Genomic DNA, 19,967 nt, shown 5'->3' with positions numbered 1-19,967 from the left:
TAAACTATTTTGTTTCTCATCTGTTTATGAATTTCTTAAGATCGCGGCATGATGTGTTGCTCTTTAAACATGCTTCACTTTGTCAGACAGGATCTATTTAAGTGATTTCTTGATTCAACAGGTCTGGCAGTAATCAGGCCTGGGTTTGGCTAGTGAAATTTAGCTCAGCTTTCTAAAATAATGTGGTTAATCACAGTTCTTTCATGATTTAATAGGAGGGGGCAAGCACTTTTTCACACAGGGCCATGTGGGTTTGGATTATGTTTTCCCTTCATAATAAAAACCTTCATTTAAAAACTGCATGTTGTGTTTACTTGTGTTATCTTTGATTAATATTTAAATTTGTTTGATGATCTGAAACATTAAAGTGTGACAAACATGCAAAAATTTAAAAAATCAGGAAGGGGGCCAACACTTTTTCACACCACTGTATGTTTTTTAATAATCAGATTTTTTATTTTATTTTATATTTATTTTGATGCACTTCACTGTTTTGTTTAATTAGATGCTCCCTTGAATGAAAGTGAAAGCTTATTTTATTTTATTTTATTTAAGTGAAAGCTTATTTTATTTTATTTTATTTTTGACCAATAGCATTCACAGCACCATATAACAACCAGTGTTTTGGTGAAGTGCTAGTGTCGATGAAGAAAACATAATTTCATTTTGTTAGTGTAATGGAATATTTAAGGTATGTGGCATCACAAAACATAAAAACTTAAAATTTTATATTTTATATTATTTTTATGTTTTAATGATAAAAAATTTCCACTGAGATAAAATGTAGTGTTTTGTACCTTTTTGTTTTATTAAACCAGTAAATTCATTTTTATTCACATTGCAGCACCGAATCAACTGCAAGTAATTTGTTTTTAAAGAAATTTCTTGTTTTGAAGGAACTTGATTGGATGCTGGAGTTCTGATGATCCTATGAAGCTCCTTAACCAATTTAACCAGTCACTTCACTAAACAACCCCAATGATGGTTCACCACCGCCATCTAGGCTAGAATTTATAGCAACGAAAAGCAAATTCTGATTACATTTTCATTCTGATCAAGAAAATGAGGAAGTGTTGTGATTGACAGTAGACGTTAACATTTTGGGCACGCAGACCCATGGTGACTGCAGTGGTCGTGGTGCCTTAAATACTTTCTTGCGATACATTCTGTTCCTCTGCCCCACGTTCTGCATGCTAAACAGAGCCCCATACGGGCCAATTTGCAGCAGCCAATTTACCAATGTCGCTTTGAATTTGCTGGAAGTAAAAAAGGCAGTAAAGTGCTTGGAGCTTCATGAAATGGGAAGTCTGGGATGGCTAAAACCTTCACCCACATACACATACGCAAATGCACGAAGCCACACGCGCTTAGAAAAGTACAGATTATCTGTTCGTCATGCGTCCAGATGCGGTAGAGAGTCCCAGAGGGTTAGAAAGAGGCATTTCTGACAGGGATGTGACAGGGCTTAATTAGCCGCTGAACTTAGCGGCGGAAGACGTTTCTCTAGATTGTTGTCATTTGAATAGATTAAGACGCATTTTTGCTAATGCTAAACTGCTTATGTTCACAGCCATGGATTAGAGTGACGCGCGAATAAAAAGCTTGAACGTGTCACTTCAGTAAAGCTAAAGTTGAGTGCTAAAGTAGGCTAGCATGTAGCTATGTGTGAGATTATCGCTGAATGGGCTTTTTTAAACATCCTGACTAACTATGCTAAGAAATTCATGCTAATCTTTCAACTTTTTCCTCACATTGTGATGCTAATTATGTCGGTTGTGTTGAAGGAATGCTAAATGCTAACCAGTAGAATTTTCGCTAAAGTCTCAGGCTCTTTTCTGTACCTCATGCTCTCTTTCTCTCTCACGGCAGATACTGAGGGTTGCGAGCACAACTGGAGAAAGTTTCACGGCCACTGCTACAGGTACTTCACCCGCAGACACACGTGGGAAGACGCAGAGAAGGACTGCAGAGAGCACAGCGGTCACCTGGCCAGCATCCATTCCACACAAGAGCAGGACTTCATTAATGGTCAGTATCAGGGTTCATCCCAGACAGAGTCACAAAAACACTTCTGTAACTAAAAAAAATTTACTGTTAGCACATGTGATGACATTCAAAAGTTTGGGGTTGGTAAGATTTACTGTTTTTGCTCACCAAGGCTGAATTTATTTGATTGAAAATACAGTAAAACAGTGATATTGGGAAATATTATTGCAATTTAAAATAACTGATTCCTATTTTAGTAGATTCTAAAATGTAATTTATTCCTGTGATGCAAAGCTGAATTTTTAGCATCATTACTCCAGTCTTCAGTATCCTTCAGAATTCATTCTAATACGCTGATTTGCTGCTCAGGAAACATTTCTTCTTATTATTATTATTATTAATTTTGGAAATAGTTGTGCTGCTTATCATTTTTGTGGAAACCGTGATCCGTGAAACCGGAACAGAGTTTCTTTTAAATAGAAGTTATTTGTAACATTATACTGTAATGTCACTCTTGGTCAATTTAATTTAAAAATATTCATTTTTTAACAAAAAAAATAATAATTCTGACCCCAAACTTTTAAATAATATGAAGTATGCATTTAAAAATGAGTATTTTTTTATTATTTGATACTCATATTTGGTACTCATGTTTTCATTTTTGTGATGTAATGTGATGAAAATGTTGTGTATAATTTGTTTGTAAAATATGTAAGAAAATATGTTTGTATGTACCTTTTTTTTGTTTTATTTAACCACCAAATCCACATTTACCATCAATAAGTGTACATTTTAGACATGTTAACATCGATTTGCTGCACCAAATCAACTGCAAGTCATTTGTTTTCAATTAACATTTGCAAAAATTTCCCTCTGCTTAAAATTATTTGCAACCGACTAGCATGTAGCAAATCACGGTTCATGACTGTAACATAACTAAAGCTTAATATATATATATATATATATATATATACAGGTGCTGGTCATATAATTAGAATATCATCAAAAGTTGATTTATTTCACTAATTCCATTCAAAAGTGAAACTTGTATATTATATTCATTCATTACACACAGACTGATATATTTCAAATGTTTATTTCTTTTAATTTTGATGATTAGAGCTTACAGCTCATGAAAGTCAAAAATCAGTATCTCAAAATATTAGAATATTACTTAAGACCAATACAAAGAAAGGATTTTTAGAAATCTTGGCCAACTGAAAAGTATGAACATGAAAAGTATGAGCATGTACAGCACTCAATACTTAGTTGGGGCTCCTTTTGCCTGAATTACTGCAGCAATGCGGCGTGGCATGGAGTCGATCAGTCTGTGGCACTGCTCAGGTATTATGAGAGCCCAGGTTGCTCTGATAGTGGCCTTCAGCTCATCTGCATTGTTGGGTCTGGCATATCGCTTCTTCCTCTTCACAGGTTAAGGTCAGGTGAGTTTGCTGGCCAATTAAGAACAGGGATACTATGGTCCTTAAACCAGATACTGGTTGCTTTGGCACTGTGTGCAGGTGCCAAGTCCTGTTGGAAAATGAAATCAGCATCTCCATAAAGCTTGTCAGCAGAAGGAAGCATGAAGTGCTCTACAATTTCCTGGTAGATGGCTGCGTTGACTGTGGACATCAGAAAACACGGTGGACCAACACCAGCAGATGACATGGCAGCCCAAATCATCACAGACTGTGGAAACTTCACACTGGACTTCAAGCAACATGGATTCTGTGCCTCTCCACTCTTCCTTCAGACTCTGGGACCTTGATTTCCAAATGAAATGTAAAATTTACTTTCATCTGAAAAGAGGACTTTGGACCACTGAGCAACAGTCCAGTTCTTTTTCTCCACAGCCCAGTTAAGATGCTTCTGATGTTGTCTCTGGTTCAGAAGTGGCTTGGTAGCCCTTTTCCTGAAGACGTCTGAGCGTGGTGACTCTTGATGCACTGACTCCAGCTTCAGTTCTCTCCTTGTGAAGCTCTCACAAGCGTTTGAATCGGCTTTGCTTGACTGTATTCTCAAGCTTGCAGTCATCCCTGTTGCTTGTGCACCTTTTCCTACCCAAATTCTTCCTTCCAGTCAACTTTGCATTTAATATGCTTTGATACAGCACTCTGTAAACAGCCACACCTTTCAGTAATGACCTTCTGTGACTTACCCTCTTTGTGGAGGGTGTCAATGTTCGTCTTCTGGATCATTGCCAAGTCAGCAGTCTTCTCCATTATTGTGGTTTCAAAGAACAAGAGATACCCAGAATTTATACTGTAGGGATGGTCATTTATTCAAACTCAAATGTAAATATTCTAATATTTTGAGATACTGATTTTTGACTTTCATGAGCTGTAAGCTCTAATCATCAAAATTAAAAGAAATAAACATTTGAAATATATCAGTCTGTGTGTAATGAATGAATATAATATACAAGTTTCACTTTTTGAATGGAATTAGTGAAATAAATCAACTTTTTGATGATATTCTAATTATATGACCAGCACCTGTATATATATATATATATATTTAAATTATTGCTACATGTGGCCAATTCAAATTCACTCTCATTAAACAGAAGCCAATTCTTAAATTCTGTATTTTGCAGAACCCTGTTCTTCATGGGATATAAAACAGCAAATGGCCGGTATCTGTGGCTAATCTTTGTCTGTTTTACCCAATTAGCTTTGACTAAAACTATTTGCATAGCCTAGATTCATTAATATCCAGCCAGATAACTAAGAAAAGCGACAGGACACTGACCTCCTGTACGCCACAGATTGCATTATGTGTCCCTCTCCTAGTCGAGGCTAAATCCAGCGTAATGACGCTCGGTGTGGCCTCTCACAGCATGCTGTCTGCACACAAAGGCATGGCGCTCACCAAAAAGTGTGTTTAATCGCCTTGAAAATGGACATCTCCACCCCTGCAATAAAGGGGGCACAGCCATTAGGAAGATTAATGGGCCCTGTAATGATGTTAATCAGTAACACCATGATTGAAATTCCATTACAGCCAGACCAAAAAAAAAAAAAATCCTCGCAAATGCATCTTGGGACGATCTGATGGCTTCTGGCTTGAGCCTGAATTGTGATTGTGATAACACCATCATTCGGCTCCCAGTGGCCCTGTAGGAGTCATAAAGCAGACTACGACTTAAAGGGGAAGCATTAGCTCTGCATTTTATGACACTAAGACTCTATTTACTCATGGTATTAACCTGGTCTTCAGTGGTTGTCTTGGTTGCTGGTTACACCTGGTATTAATATGAGTGTTTATATCAGATATATGGTGAAATAAGTGTGATTAAAGTCCTATGCTTTTAAACAGGACTGTGCCATGAAAACACATGGATTGGTCTGAATGACAGGATGGTGGAAGACGACTTTCAGTGGACTGATAACATGGATCTGGTGAGACTGGCACAACCAGTATCAAATTTATACAAATTATAAATATTTTATATTTAAATTGCATGTTTACCTGAAATATATACATATTTAAACTAAATATTGAATTTAATATTTAAATTAACATTTATTTTTAAATTTTATTAGAGTTTTTATTATATTTTTATATCATTTTTTATTAATGTATTTTAATAGATGGTTTATTGGATTATTTCTATATGTAAACAAAAATATTTATTTCCATTAACAAATTAAATATTATATTCAATATAAGAATTTAATTGAACATTTATTTTAATATTTAATTTAATTTATAATTTTTCTTTTATCCATCAACAAATTAAAAACACTATTTAATTTATTTGTATGTTTAAAGTAGACAGTAAATCAAATAGGATTTTAATATAAATATTATAAATGGATAGAAATAAATATAACATTTAATTTTATTAGATTTTTAAATAAAATATGTATATACATTTTATTTATTCATGTTTTTAATTTTTATTGTATTATTTCTATATTTCTATTTCTAAAACTAAATATTTAATTGACATATTTATATCCATTAACAAATAAAATGCTATGTTTAATATAAGAACTTAAATGAACATTTATTTTAGTATTTAATTAGAGGTTAATTAAATGTAAATTCCGTTTTATCTTAATATATAATTTGTATATTTAAAATAGACATTAAATAAAATATGACATTTAATATCAATATTTAATTGACATGTATTTTAATATTTCATTTGCTTTTTAACGTATGTTTTATTTTTATATAAATTTGATTTATATATGTATTATAAATAGACTTTTATTGAAATATCTATATATTTATACAAGTTATTTAATTTAAATATATCCATCAACAGATAAAATATGATATTTAATATAAATATATTAATTAACGTTTATTTGAATATTTTATAGGATTTAATTTTTATCCATCAACAATTTAAATAGTTATTTAATTAATTAATACATTTTAAATACACAACAAGTAAAATATTACCCTTAATACAATTTATTTAATTAAATATTTATTTTTCGATAAATTAGAATTTTTAAACAATTTAAAATGGACCTTTCATTGAAATCTATACATTTAAACTAAATATTTAATTGACATACTTATATCCATCAACATACAAAATATTACATTTAATATATATTTTTAAATAATTTGAATACATATTTACAATAAAATGTACATTTTAGTACAAGTATCAAAACATACAGTACAATGAATCACTTGTACTAATCAGTATGATAATGAAGGCAGTATGATCAGATAGATCATGCAAATGAAGCACAAGTCTCAAGTTTTCAAACCATTTAGACACGAAACAACTTTATATAATATATTATATCAGACCCATTAGGCGTATCTGAAAACCCATTTGTAATGCAATGGATATATAAGACGGTACACGAAATACCTAGTAAAGCAATGGGATTGGATTTAGCCCTGAAATATCCCCGTTCCTCCTCCAGCAATATGAGAACTGGAGGGAGAACCAGCCGGATAATTTCTTTGCGGGCGGAGAGGACTGCGTGGTGATGATCGCCCATGAGAACGGCAAATGGAACGATGTGCCCTGCAACTACAACCTGCCCTACATCTGCAAGAAAGGCACAGGTGAGCGGAAGAGAGGGGAGGAATTGGGAAAAGAGGACAAATACTGTACCGCCTCACTTTCTACCACACTGTACTGTTTCCTCCAGTGCTGACCTCCTTTTGTTAACTTAACTTACACGTCTTCATGAGATGTTCCTCATCTGCTCTTTCATTTCTATCTCTTCCTTTGATTGAAATCAATGCTGTTGCTTCCGTCATCACTTACTTTCATGTTATTCAGAACTCATTTGACTTCATTTCTTCTGTGGAACACAAGATTTATTTTGAATAATGTACTGGTCACACTTTTCCATGAATCAGTGAGTTGATCACTTGATCAGTCTGATTCATGAACAATCATTTAGACTGGTTGTGTGAATAATTCAACGATTCACTGTAAAGATGTAAGTCAAAAGATGGATTTGTTCTCACACAAAGCTATTATCACATTACTTCAGAAGACTTGAAATATAGTTCCTGAGTAATATCAACCACTTTTATGATACTTTTTTAAAGGGATAGTTTTCCCAAAAAATGAAAATCCTGTTAACATTTACTAATCAAACTACTATCAATATTAAAATAAATCTTTATATTAAAAGGGATTTTTAAAAAATTAAAAAAGAGGTGTCCTCTGAAGGACCTGTTCTCCGGTTGACCCTTGTGAACCCAAAGTGTCTCATGTCATCCCAAACCTGTATGACTTTCTTTGTTCTGTGGATATTGGTAACCAAACCATTTTGGTTCCCATTGGCTTCCACTATGTAGACAAAAAAATACAATGGAAGTCAATGGGAACCGAAACTTAGTTTACCAACATTCTTCAGTATATATCACAAAATAAAAGAAAGTCATACAGGTTTGGAATGACATGAGGGTGAATAAATGCTAGCAGGATCTTCATTTTTGACAAAACTATTTCTGTATCCAAATCATTCCATTCCTCGCTTTCTTTTTATGTCACTCTGAACTTGTCATGTCAGTTTGTACGACTTCATTTTCACCAGCTCCCCGTTTCACCAAGTCATCTCACGTCGTTTCGCCATCAGACAGTGACCTCAACAATAACTGTCACTCATTTTGTTCTGAGGATGTGATGGTGGGTCCTCAGGAGGGCTGCGTGTTCAAAGCTTCGATCATGACATGACGGACATGACTGGTTCTCTTCAGCCACTCGTAGTCGTCTAGCTCTGACTCAGTCTGCTTCACCCACACCTCTATGGGCTCATTAGACTCGTTTTATCTGGTCATTTACATACGAAGCAGACTGAGGGTATGGAATCCGTCGGGTTCTTCTGCCCTAGCTAGATATAAAGATATACCTTGGGTTCACAAGGGCCAACCGGAGAACAGGTCCATCAGAGAATGCCTCTCAGGAGGCCCAGACCATGAAGGACCTGCTCTGGAGAGCCAGTGAAACACGTTTCTCACTTCCTATTGAAATCCTGCCCTCCGTTCCATAATTTAATACTCAATTCATTATTAAAATGTGTTTGAGCTTACATGGTAGGCTGGCTTACGTGTTTAAGCTTACATGGTAGATTTCAATAGCATTTCAGATTAGATGTTTAACTGAAATATCTACATATTTAAACTAAATATTTAATTGAAATATTTATACTAAAATAATGATCAAGTTCAATATTCAATTAAATATTTATATTAAAAAAGATATTTTATTTTTTAAATTTAATACTTATCTATCCACAAATGTATCAATTGAATTGTATTGAAATGACTATATATTTAAACTAAATATTTAATTGAAATATTTATATAAATTAACAAACAAAAAATATTATATTTAATATAAATATTTCATTTTAACAAGTCTCGTTATCTTTCCAAAGCAGGTCCATCATGGTCTGGACTAGAGGTCCTCACGGAGGACCCATACGGGTTCGGGTCTTTATTTTAAATGGTCAGTCTGGTCCGGGTCGGGTCCCAATCTATTACTTCGGGTCCCGGGTCTGTTTAACATTGTGTGTAATAGCCTACCCGAGTCGATCAGAGAACACCGCACCCGCCAGTGATCAGTGTCAGTCAGCATGCGTGTGTTTTGTAACTTGCAGTTTGTAAAATTAGGATGAGAAAATTGTGAGCGGGAAATAAGGTGAAAGAAAAAAATAAAAAACACGCGTTACCTTGAGCCGCCAGAAGCAGAGCGTGGGCGGAGTTAATGTAGCCTACTGCACGCGGACGGTGATCATGGATTCCTTCATGAGTGATTTGGGAAAAAAAAAGCTGGAACAAAACTGAAAAAGAGACGCACCTGTTATTGAACACGCACGCAGTAAAGAGTCTTTATTACAACCAACAAAAAGTATCGTTATTGTTGCATAAATGCAACAGTCGAAGTTGAAAGTTGACTCGAGATGGAAAAAAAACAAAAACCGTGACCGCAAGTAGACTTTTAAAGCAATAATCAGTGGATTAAGAAGGCTCTTTCAGTCGGCAATAGAGAAGAACGAACAGCCTTACATGGATGGAAATTTATTGTCTAGGAGGATTGTATGCGTCGCAGTCAGGGAGAAGGCTACTAACAGTAGTATGGGAATTTTTTTTTTCTTTCTCGCAACTTGTTATTGACTTAATAGCAGTTTGCTGTGCAATATGTGCCGATCGGGTGCAGTCGGGTCTGTCTTCCCAGCCGGGTTCGGGTCCAACTTTCGAATAATGGTCGGGTCTGCGTTGGGTCCGGGTAGTACGTTTAAGGCATTTCTCGGGTCTGCACGGGTTCGGGTCCCACTTTCAAATAAAATACAGGTCCGGGTCGCTTCGGTGCAGCACATTTACAGGTCTCTTCGGGTTCGGGTATTTATCAGGTAAATACAAATTTTTGGACACGTGAAGACCACTAGTCTGGACCCCCTGAGAGGTGGTCTATTTAACTGAAATATCTATCCATCTATCTATCTATCTATATATGAAAATCTGGAATCTGAGGGTGCAAAAAAAATCTAAATATTGAGAAAATTGCCTTTAAAGTTGTCCAAATGAAGTTCTTAGCATTACATATTACTAATCAAAAATTAAGTTTTGATATATTTACAGTAGGAAATTTACAAAATATCTTCATGGAACATGATCTTTACTTAATATCCTAATGATTTTTGGTATAAAAGAAAAATCAATAATTTGGGCCCATAAAATGTATTTTTGGCTATTGCTACAAATATACCCCAGCGACTTAAGACTGGTTTTGTGGTCCAGGGTCACATATATACATATACATATATATACACACACACACATTTTAACTGAAATATCTGTATATATTCAAACGTAAATTTTATTTGAAATATTTATATCAAACTTATAAAAAAATACAATATCACTTTTAATATAAATATTTGAATAAAATTAACTTTAATATTTCATTTTATTTATATATATTACATTTTATTTAAATATCTATATATTGGAACTAAATACCAGAGTAGGTCTGTCATGGTCTGGACCTCCTGAGAGGCAGCTTCTGAAGCACCTGTTTTCCAGTTGGTCCTTGTGAACCCAAAGTGTCTCTTTAGATCTAGACTAGACTAAACGATCTCTTTATATAAACTAGATGAAAGTTCATAATTTCTCAGAAAATCTTCAAATACACATACACATTAGCATTGTTATTGTAACGGTGTACACAGGGGTTACTCCGGGCAGTAGCCTTAGATTTCAATCGATGGTGTGCTTGTTCAGTTTTGAGCAAATAGTCGTATGGCTGGCACACGAACGCACCTCAGCCAGCTGTCATTTGCAAGACCACCTGGGAAACATTTCCAACCACCCCCACCACCTGCCTCGCTGTCCCCTTTTGTCCATCAGCCCTCCCCCAGTCATTCTATCATTCAAACTGTCAGCGCTATTGATCATGCAATCCCTCCAGCCTGGCCTTAATACAATAATACAATCCCTTAAGAACAGCGAATAGACAGTCACATGATATTAACTTATATGACATATGTGCTTTAAACAGATGTTCTGCAATATCAGTTGGTATATTTCTCTCGTGATGTAATAGATTTTATGCTGAGCTCCAGATTTTGCTGGAGGTAAAGATGCCTGAATCCAGAGTGTTGAGCACAAGCCTCAGGGTGATGCTGACTCAGTTGAAGAACCCCTATCTGTGTCTGTGTTATTGAATCACCTTGACTTTTGCCTGCCAGCTTTGATATTTGTATGAATGAGGTGAGACGCATCCTGGGGCATTCTGCACGGTCTGGTCGATATGATAGCACTGCGATAAACCTCTTTCCTTTGTCCTCTCCAAAAATGCTTCAGCTTGCAGTTGGAACGCAAATAGGAAATCTGTTATCAGTCACTTCATATGTGCAAAGTAACCTGCCACATATGACATAAGCTGTATTAACAACATAGATTTTTTTTTTTTTTTTCTCTCCATATGATGTGTATATGTGTGATGCTCTGTCTTTGTTTTTAGGGTGACCTTTTAACATTCTGTCAAGGGTCTACAGATTCTGGCACATTTACAGTTATGTTTATTAATGTGCATTGCCCCTGTAAATAAATAAATTAAATTAAAAATTAAAAATTAAATGTAAGGCAAATAAAAAAATTTAGAATTTAAAATATTTTAGGTTTATAATAAAAATATATAATTTATTAGATTAATTAATAAAAACCTTTAAAAAATCTTATATTTAATTAAAAAATTAATTAATTTATTAAAATAAATATTACATTTATTACATTTCGTTTTTTGTTTTATTACTGCACATTCATATTTTTGTTAGAATTATATATATTTTTTCTTCCTAAAATATGAAAAAGCATTTTTGTAAATATAAACAGTTTATTTTGTTTTAAAATTATACATATGATTTCTTACATTGCTTATTAAAATTAAGTTTTCATTTGATTAGTAAATTAATATTAATAAAACTGAAATCAATTCCTATATTTAATTACTAAAGTAATACATTTATTAAATCAGTATTAAATTAATATTTTTTATTTACACATTTTTGTGTGAATTATTTATATACATGTATATGTATATAAAAATATGGATTATAATTGAAAAGAAATGCGTGTGTTTGTTAATAAATGTAATGTTTGTTTTATATATTTATAATTTCTCAAATATAAAAAGCATCTTTGTAAATATAAACAGTTTATTTTGTTTTAAAATTGTGCATATGATTTATTACATTGCTTGCTAAATTAAAGTCTTTATTTTATTAATAAATGTCATGTGTTTTGTGTGTGTCTGTGTTTGTTTGTTATTTTTAAAATAATTTTAAACAACTTCTTTTGTAAATATATTGTATTTGTTATTTATTTCCAATTTATTTATTTTCTTTCTTTGTTTATTAACCATAAGTACAACATATATTTAATTTATTATATATAATAAATATATATTTATGTGTTACTCTTTGTTTTTATTTTATTTGTTACTAAAACTTTGTTACTAAAACTAAAAAAAAATCAGATATATTTTTTCTCTTCTCAGTGAAGATCTAGAATAGAATATAGAATAAAGTGACATTCATACATTTTTAAGCATGGCTTAGTTGTCCGAATACTTTTTGAGGCCAGTGTATCTAAGTGTACAGTGTGTCCAGGATTGAGTATTGATTTTAATGGTCTATTATTTATTTATGATTTATTGCTGAATCAGAGATCGGCTTGTGTGGACTGAGAATGGCTGCTGAGTGCAGGAGCAAATGTTTTTAAGTGTGACATTTGCCTCCTGTCCTCAACCTAGAAGGTCATACCTCTTTCTCTCCAGACAAAGAAGCTCCTCACCAAAAAAACCCTGCATACAACAAAACTCATCAGGCTTACAAGCAGCAGCTGACTTCCCAGATCAATTCCAGCTCATACCGTCACTGATTAGGTGGCAATTCCTGCCCGTCCTGAGCGACAGATAACCTGCAGTTCCTTCCCAGAATTGATTCGGTTCTGAAAATGCCGTGAAATCCTGCAAGGAGGTTAATGGCACGACTTGCTCTGGAGCGTTTGATAAAGAAAATCTTACTTGAAGGGGAAAAGCTAAAGTGCCAAGGCCATAAAGTCTGCCGGAGTGAAGACATTAAACACTCAAATCACAGGTCAGCTTTATGATGTTTCGCTGCAAATGAACAAGCTGAGGTGATTATAGCGAGCAGTTTTGGATTATAGGTTTGCTGTTCATAGCGTATGAATGTACAGGGAGCCGTATACCACGGGTTAATTGTTTGTGCCTGCGCCCCGATTGGTTCCCTGAGGTGTTTACTGGCCCACCGCAAACAAAAGAATAGGCAACTCCTGCATGTTCAGTCAAGCGATGCGCTGAGTTTCAGCTCTGAGGGCGCCACCTAATGAAAGAAAAGGGAACTGCAGCTCTTTAAACCTGTTTAATTAGATAAATGTCCCCATGAGGCACTGCTGGAGAGGAGTATGTCACTAGACCGTGGCGCTTTATCTGACTACAGCAATTTTTTTCATACAGCATGCTTGATATGTCTAAAGAAAAGAGTACATCTGAAACCCATTTTACTACTGAATTAAGTAAAACTAATATGAGTATTCAATGAAAAATGTCTAGTGGGAATTGACTGGATCTTAAAAAACTGGGAAATTTATTTATTTATTCATTTATTTATTTACATGATTTTATATAGCATATATTCTGTGCAATTCACACAAAAATGAAAAACTCACTCATGTTGTTCCAATTCATCAGGAATTAATTGTATTTTAAAAAGTGGGATCTGTGTGACAAGTGGCTGGGATGGATTCATTCATTCATTCATTTAATTTGCAATAAAATTCACAATGAATCACCAGGAAATATGGATGTCGAAAATATCAGTTATTGGCCAGGTATTAAATTATATCAGTTATTAAATGAGTTTTATATGTTTTTATTTTATATTAATATTTTTTGTTATAAATATCTTTATTATAAATTATTTTGTTTTATTTAATTATTATTTTATAAAAAAAATTTATATATGTTATCTAATGAAATGAGTGTTTTAAAGCTATATATATAGAGAGAGAGATTTTCTAAATTCACTTTGTACCATTTAAAACTACTGATTTAGTTTTTATGGGTTTTATTTAGACAAAAAAAATATAGCCATTGGTTATCGGTTATTAGCTACAACATTGCAAAATCTGACAGAATTTCAATAACGGTGCATTATTTCCAGGAACATGTATTAAGAAAGTATGTTGATTCATTTGATGTTGATACAAGATTTATTTACATTTTCGTAATCCTGACTTATTACGTAATTGTCTTTCTTGCAGTACTATGTGGAGCTCCGCCCACCGTGGACAGCGCTTTCCTGATTGGTCGGAAGCGTTCGCATTATGACATACACTCTGTGGTGCGTTACCAGTGCGGTGACGGTTTCCTCCAGCGCCACATTCCCACCATCAAATGTCGCGCCAACGGCAAATGGGACCGGCCCAAGATCATCTGTACGAAGTGTGAGTATCCCAACTTTATTCTCTAAATGTCAATCTCAAGAACCAAATGGCCAGACTCATTTTTTTTTTTTTTGTATCCTCAGCAAGGAGATCTCACCGCTACAGACGCCACCACCACAAGTCCCACCACGAGCGCAGAAAGCACAAGAGGCACGGTTCAGGAGGTCATCGAGGTCAACAGGAGAGTCACGGCCATTTCTAACCAAATAATCCCCTCCTCTCCTCCAGCCTTTCACCTAAACCTCCTTATCTTTGATATCCGACGGCCTTTCACCTTTCCCCCTTCTCGTCTAGCTCAGTCTACCCCCATTATGACCAGAGGGGTACTGCTGGACCTCACAAGGACTATAACAATTTCACTTTTCCATCTCTTTATCCGTTAATGTTACATCTCAGTTTAGTGGATCCAACATGAGGAAAGTTCTTTCGTACCTTCAATGTAGAAAACACTCTAGGTAACTGTTTATGTATTTTTACATAAGCATTAATTGAGCGGGTGGGTTGGTACTACATGTAAATATTGTATTTCATTTCAAAACGCGGGATCAAATCGAAACAGCCAGGAAATGCTGGGGATTGGTTAGCTTGTGCAGTGTTTCTTGACCGTTTTGATATTGGTTTGCTCTTTGTAAGACATTAACCTAATTTATACAGTATTTCTGAGTATTGGTGTGTTTTGAGTTGAGAGGAGTGGTGCTCATCTGGATTTTACATGAAAATTAAATCACGCTCATGTCGTTCCAAACCTGTATGATTTTATTTCTTCCGTCGAACACAAAAGGACATGAGTGACTGGCAACAGGAGCTGTCGAATTAAAAAAATGGCACAATAAAAGTAGTTGTGCACTGTATTTGACATCTTCTGAAGCCGTACGATAGATTTGTGCATAAAACAGATCGAAGTTCAATCAAAAGTCATTATTCCATTGTAGCTTTCATAGAAATGTCAACGATGTCAAATCTTAATGATGAACGAGATTCGGTGGCGCTTTCTGCAAATAATCATTTAAATTTAGCATTTTCCTCACACAAATTTATCGAATACCTTCAGTATTGTTGTGTTTTGGGTTGCGAGGAGTGGTGCTCATCTGGAATTTCAGTGTAGAAACTGCACAATTCACACAAAAATTAAATCATACTCATGGTGTTCCAAACCCATATGATTTTATTTCTTAAGTCAAGCAAAAAAAGGAGATGAGTGACTGACTATAAATGAGCAATATCAGCTACGAGTGTGATATTGCGTTTAAACAACAGTTTGACGGCACAAGTGTGTAAATACATAAGAAACAACTTTAAAAACCCTCTTTTGTGCAGAACTACTTCCTTCCGCCACGGATTCAAATCACAAGTTGACGGTTTAACAGCTGAGCCCAAGCCTCCGTTACTAATTCGAAAACTATTTTAAATCTAAACAAGTACATTTTTGCCTAAAAAACTCTTAAAACTACATTCCATGACACAAAAACAGTATTATCTTATAAAATTACAGTGGATTCACGGTTGGAGTTCTGATATGACTTGAATATCGCACTCCTCTCAGCCAATCAGATTTGAGGACCAGAAAGAACTGTTGTATAAACGACAATAAAGCACCATGAAAGTATAAATTTAACGTCTGATAGATTTGTGCGAGAAACAGACCAAAGTTATTCATAATCAAAAAGGTGCTATTCTGTTGTAGCATTCGCAGAAATGTGACATTTGATCTCCTTGATGTCAAACTGGTGATGAACGAGATTTCAGATCTGTGTTGGCTTGCTTTTTTTGCGAATAATCATTTAATTCTTGCATTTCCCTTATACAAACTTATTGAAAATCTTCAGAAGAAGAATATAGCACACATATGGTCATGCAAACCACTTTTATGAAACTTTTATGGTGCTCCACTGGAAAAGAGCAGCTTGGACACTCTGCAAAGTATCTTCTTTTGTGCTCCACAGAGAAAAGAACATAATACGGGTTTGAAATGACATGAGGTTAAATAACTGATGACAGACTTAATTGTTGGGGTCAAACTATTCCTTTAAGTCCTTAAACAGCTTTTAACTAGATGTTACGCAGATGTATTTCAAGCCTTGAATAAAGTTTCACAGGAATTGACTTTGAATGACTTGATAAGAATTAGTTAGATGAAATGTGCCACTGTAAAATCGCCCCTACTTGTGGTTCTCCATCTGTTATTGATGGTCTGTGCCATGATCTCGCACTTTCTCACCCACAGAGAAGAAATTGTCCTGTCAGAGCCTGTCGGCGAGAAAAAGAGCAAGAATTAGAGGGACGGAAAGAGAGGTTCAACTTGCTGGTCTTAATTGCACTCGACTACATATATGCCACATCAAACCGAGCCGGTGACACGGTACTTTTAACAGCCTTGGGGGTCACAGCTATGCCCGTAATTAGCTTCTCAAAGTAGCACACTTAAGGAAGAAATAAAACAGGGATGGATTCCCATGGGTGGGGTGAGGACGAAAACAAAGAATCCAGATGGTGCGATATCACATACGGGTTAGATGTTAAAAGTGCTCATGGGTAAATTTCAGAGGCAGGGATACCTCCAGCACTGAAGATCAGGAGGTTAAAAAGGAAAGGCTCATGCAGAAGAAAGCCAGTTGAGAGGCAGCATTTGGCCTTCTGTTCTCCTCAGAGCGAAAGATGTGGTCTGGGCTCACTGTGGTTTCCAAAGGCACGCTTTTTTTTTTCTTCCCTACCAGGTGCGTGTCCTGTTTTTCAAAGAGTACTGCGACAGCTGACTCAAAAATGAGGACCACTCCTTATTCTCTGTCCTCTCAACTATCCTCCTTACCTTAAAAAAGGACAGACTCTTTCTTTTTTACAGCGCATTTCTCTAATGCTGGGGTTTGTGCTTATCTCTCGCTGTTCCTCGCTCAATTTCCCAGAGAGATTGCAAACGTAGCCCAGTTTTCCGCCAACTGCTTTTCAACGTCAGTGCTCCCTCTTCTTTCCTTCTCTACCTTTATCCATCTTTTTTAATAGCCCAAAATTCAAGGATGAAAAGCCAGTAGTTTTAATATCTGAATAATTCATCTTTTTGTTCCAAGAAACTTAATTAATGCTGAGGTTACTGGCGCCTGTTTTGATAAAGAAGCAATTGACTTCAAGAAAAGGATGATTTAAATTTTTTTTAAAAAGCTGTTTTTGAACATTTTGAAGTTTAGGCAAAAGCGGATAAATTTTGCATAATTAAAAAAAAAAATTAAGATTTACTTAAGTATTTGCATTATGGTAATAGTAATTTTAGAGTGGTTAATTTTCTTGAAAATAATGTCACAATGCAAAACAAAATGCACATCTTTAAAGCAAAATATAATTTTTTTTTTTTTTCCTTTTGATTTTGGGGTGAATAACGACCTGTTCTGCACAGGTTTTGTACAATTCATTCTAATGCCCATGCATGATTTGCATTGAACAGGAGGTGCACCAGTGTTATGCAATTTGTCTGTCAAAATTGGAGTCTCATTCTGATACCCAGTCTCCTAATAATCCATATTAGCTGCTAATGTACCTCTATATCACACTAATAGCTCTTTACAGCCCTCAGCTGAGGCTAGCGAAGGAAGGCAGATGGCTAACAATGTGGCAACTTAATTGCAAGCCTTGATTATAAAAATGAATCTCTAAACAAAGAATGTTCACAGCTGTCTTTTGGCAGGCATTCTGAAGAACTATAAGAGGCAGCTGCGGGATTTTCTTGTGGCAAGTTTCCTGACTAATTGCCACAGAGCAATTGCTGTCCCAGAGGTTGTTACGCTAGCTGCGCCACCCCTTTGTAGTTACATTCGTGGAACATAGTCTTATTTAGGCTTGTTTGCATGACTCATTCAGCCAGATTTGCTGAGTTTCTCGCAAGCAGAATATGCAAAATACTCTCGCAATAGTCTCCAATGGTTTGTTTGCTATCTGCTGCTGCAGCCGAGAATGGCGTTTTTCCATTTTGATAAAATGTTCATGTTGTATCGAAACGTTAACCTTGTTCTTTTCGTATTTACATGATAGTTGGAGGTAAAGAGGAAGCTACGGAGGTGAGACAGGAGCACGATGTCCTCTGTTTAATCAGGACTGCAGGTAACAAGCCACATCCATCATCGCCTTCCGGACTATCATGGCAAGAGTAGCACGTCTGAATTTTTAGTGCGTTATCTTCGTCTGCTGGAAATGTCTTTGATTGGACGGTGTCAGAAAGGGAATTACCATGACAAAGAAGCCAGTTCAACCGCCAGTGGCAGTGCGGATTGTTCTGGAAATCACTGCTGCTTAGTATACTTAACCCGAACCTCCGGCATTCCCTGTTCACCTAAACCGTGCTTACATAGTCCGCCCTTTACCTCATAAAATTCTGTATTGGCACATAATCTTATCTGTAAATTCCATCCCAGCAGGTTGTCATATCATTGTATACGACTTTGTCATGCACATAGTTTATTTGAAGATAACACTGTTGGAGAGGACCTTAAAGAAGACTATGATACTGATTAATATGGTGGGGTCTTTATCTTTACACTGATAAGCATTTGGACTATGATGTTCCCCGACTTTTGTTATCTGAATTTTTGTTTACATTTCAGAACCAAGCATATGAGACTTTTCCTGTATATTTACAGTTACAGCTCTTATTTCTGTTTATTTATTATTTGTTGGCTTGAAGGGCATCCCGTCGCTATTAATGACCCAGCATTCCCTGCTGTTACAAGCAGTAAATTCATTCCTCTGGCAGTAGCAAAACAACCTTGCGACAAAACCATAAAATCTTTTGACACCACTCCCCAGCTCGGTGATGTACAGACTTTGTTTTCACTTCTTGATGTTTTCTTCTCATTTTTTATGTATGGGTTTATTTATTTTTCACTTTTTTAAAATGAAATCTGGATGTGTTTGTTGCTTAGAGTCCCTGGACCTCAGTCACACAGGCTAACTCTCCGTTCTCCGACGCTAGGCAGAAAACACTACTGCTGCTGCATCAAACATCAAATACCATCTTCTACATTGAGATACTGTTGTTTTTTTAAAGTATTTCCTTCACCGGGATGACCCGAGTCAGGCTGTGTGAATGTGGTCCATTTGTGTTATCCAATATTTATTGATGTTCTTATGAATTCTAGTTCTGTCATTGTATTATATTCTTTACCGAACAAGTGATCAATTAAAAACATTGGATGAGATCGGTAATACTATTGAATCGGTCTTATCCTTTACAGTTGTTTTTGTTGCAGATTACACATTCTTATGGGTTTTTGCCATTAACTACACCACAAAAAACGTGTTTGACTTTCTTTTCTCTGTAGAACACAGAAGGTGAAATTTTGAAGAATGTTCATGCTGCTCTTTTCCATACAATGTACGTATATAGTGACCAAGAAAGCCATCTGGTTTGGAATGACATAAGGAATGAATTTACATTTATAGATGAACTATGCCTTTAAGATCAATTTTTAACAAACTACAGGTAATCATTAAACGGCCAGTTCACCCTTTAATCTTAGGAACACAAATTAAGA

The 19,967-nt window shown here is 35.3% G+C and overlaps 1 protein-coding gene across 5 annotated transcripts in view; it reads left to right on the top strand.

Annotated features, from left to right (window-relative positions):
• ncanb (neurocan b) overlaps positions 1–19,630 on the top strand; it is a 181,223-nt gene extending 161,593 nt beyond the window's left edge. For all 5 annotated transcript variants that reach the window (XM_058760549.1, XM_058760545.1, XM_058760547.1 and 2 more), the window contains 5 exons: positions 1,870–2,028; positions 5,305–5,387; positions 6,885–7,029; positions 14,269–14,451; positions 14,535–19,630. In XM_058760549.1, coding sequence (XP_058616532.1) covers positions 1,870–2,028; positions 5,305–5,387; positions 6,885–7,029; positions 14,269–14,451; positions 14,535–14,653 — 689 coding nt within the window. In that variant the 3' untranslated portion in view covers positions 14,654–19,630. The remainder of the gene's footprint in view (positions 1–1,869; positions 2,029–5,304; positions 5,388–6,884; positions 7,030–14,268; positions 14,452–14,534) is intronic.
• Positions 19,631–19,967: the final 337 nt, after the last annotated feature.

This window comes from Onychostoma macrolepis, chromosome 22 (assembly GCF_012432095.1).
Source record: "Onychostoma macrolepis isolate SWU-2019 chromosome 22, ASM1243209v1, whole genome shotgun sequence".
In the NCBI taxonomy this organism is placed as follows: Eukaryota; Metazoa; Chordata; class Actinopteri; order Cypriniformes; family Cyprinidae; genus Onychostoma; species Onychostoma macrolepis.
Note: the sequence above shows the minus strand (reverse complement) of the source record. Positions and strands in the feature narration are given on the sequence as shown.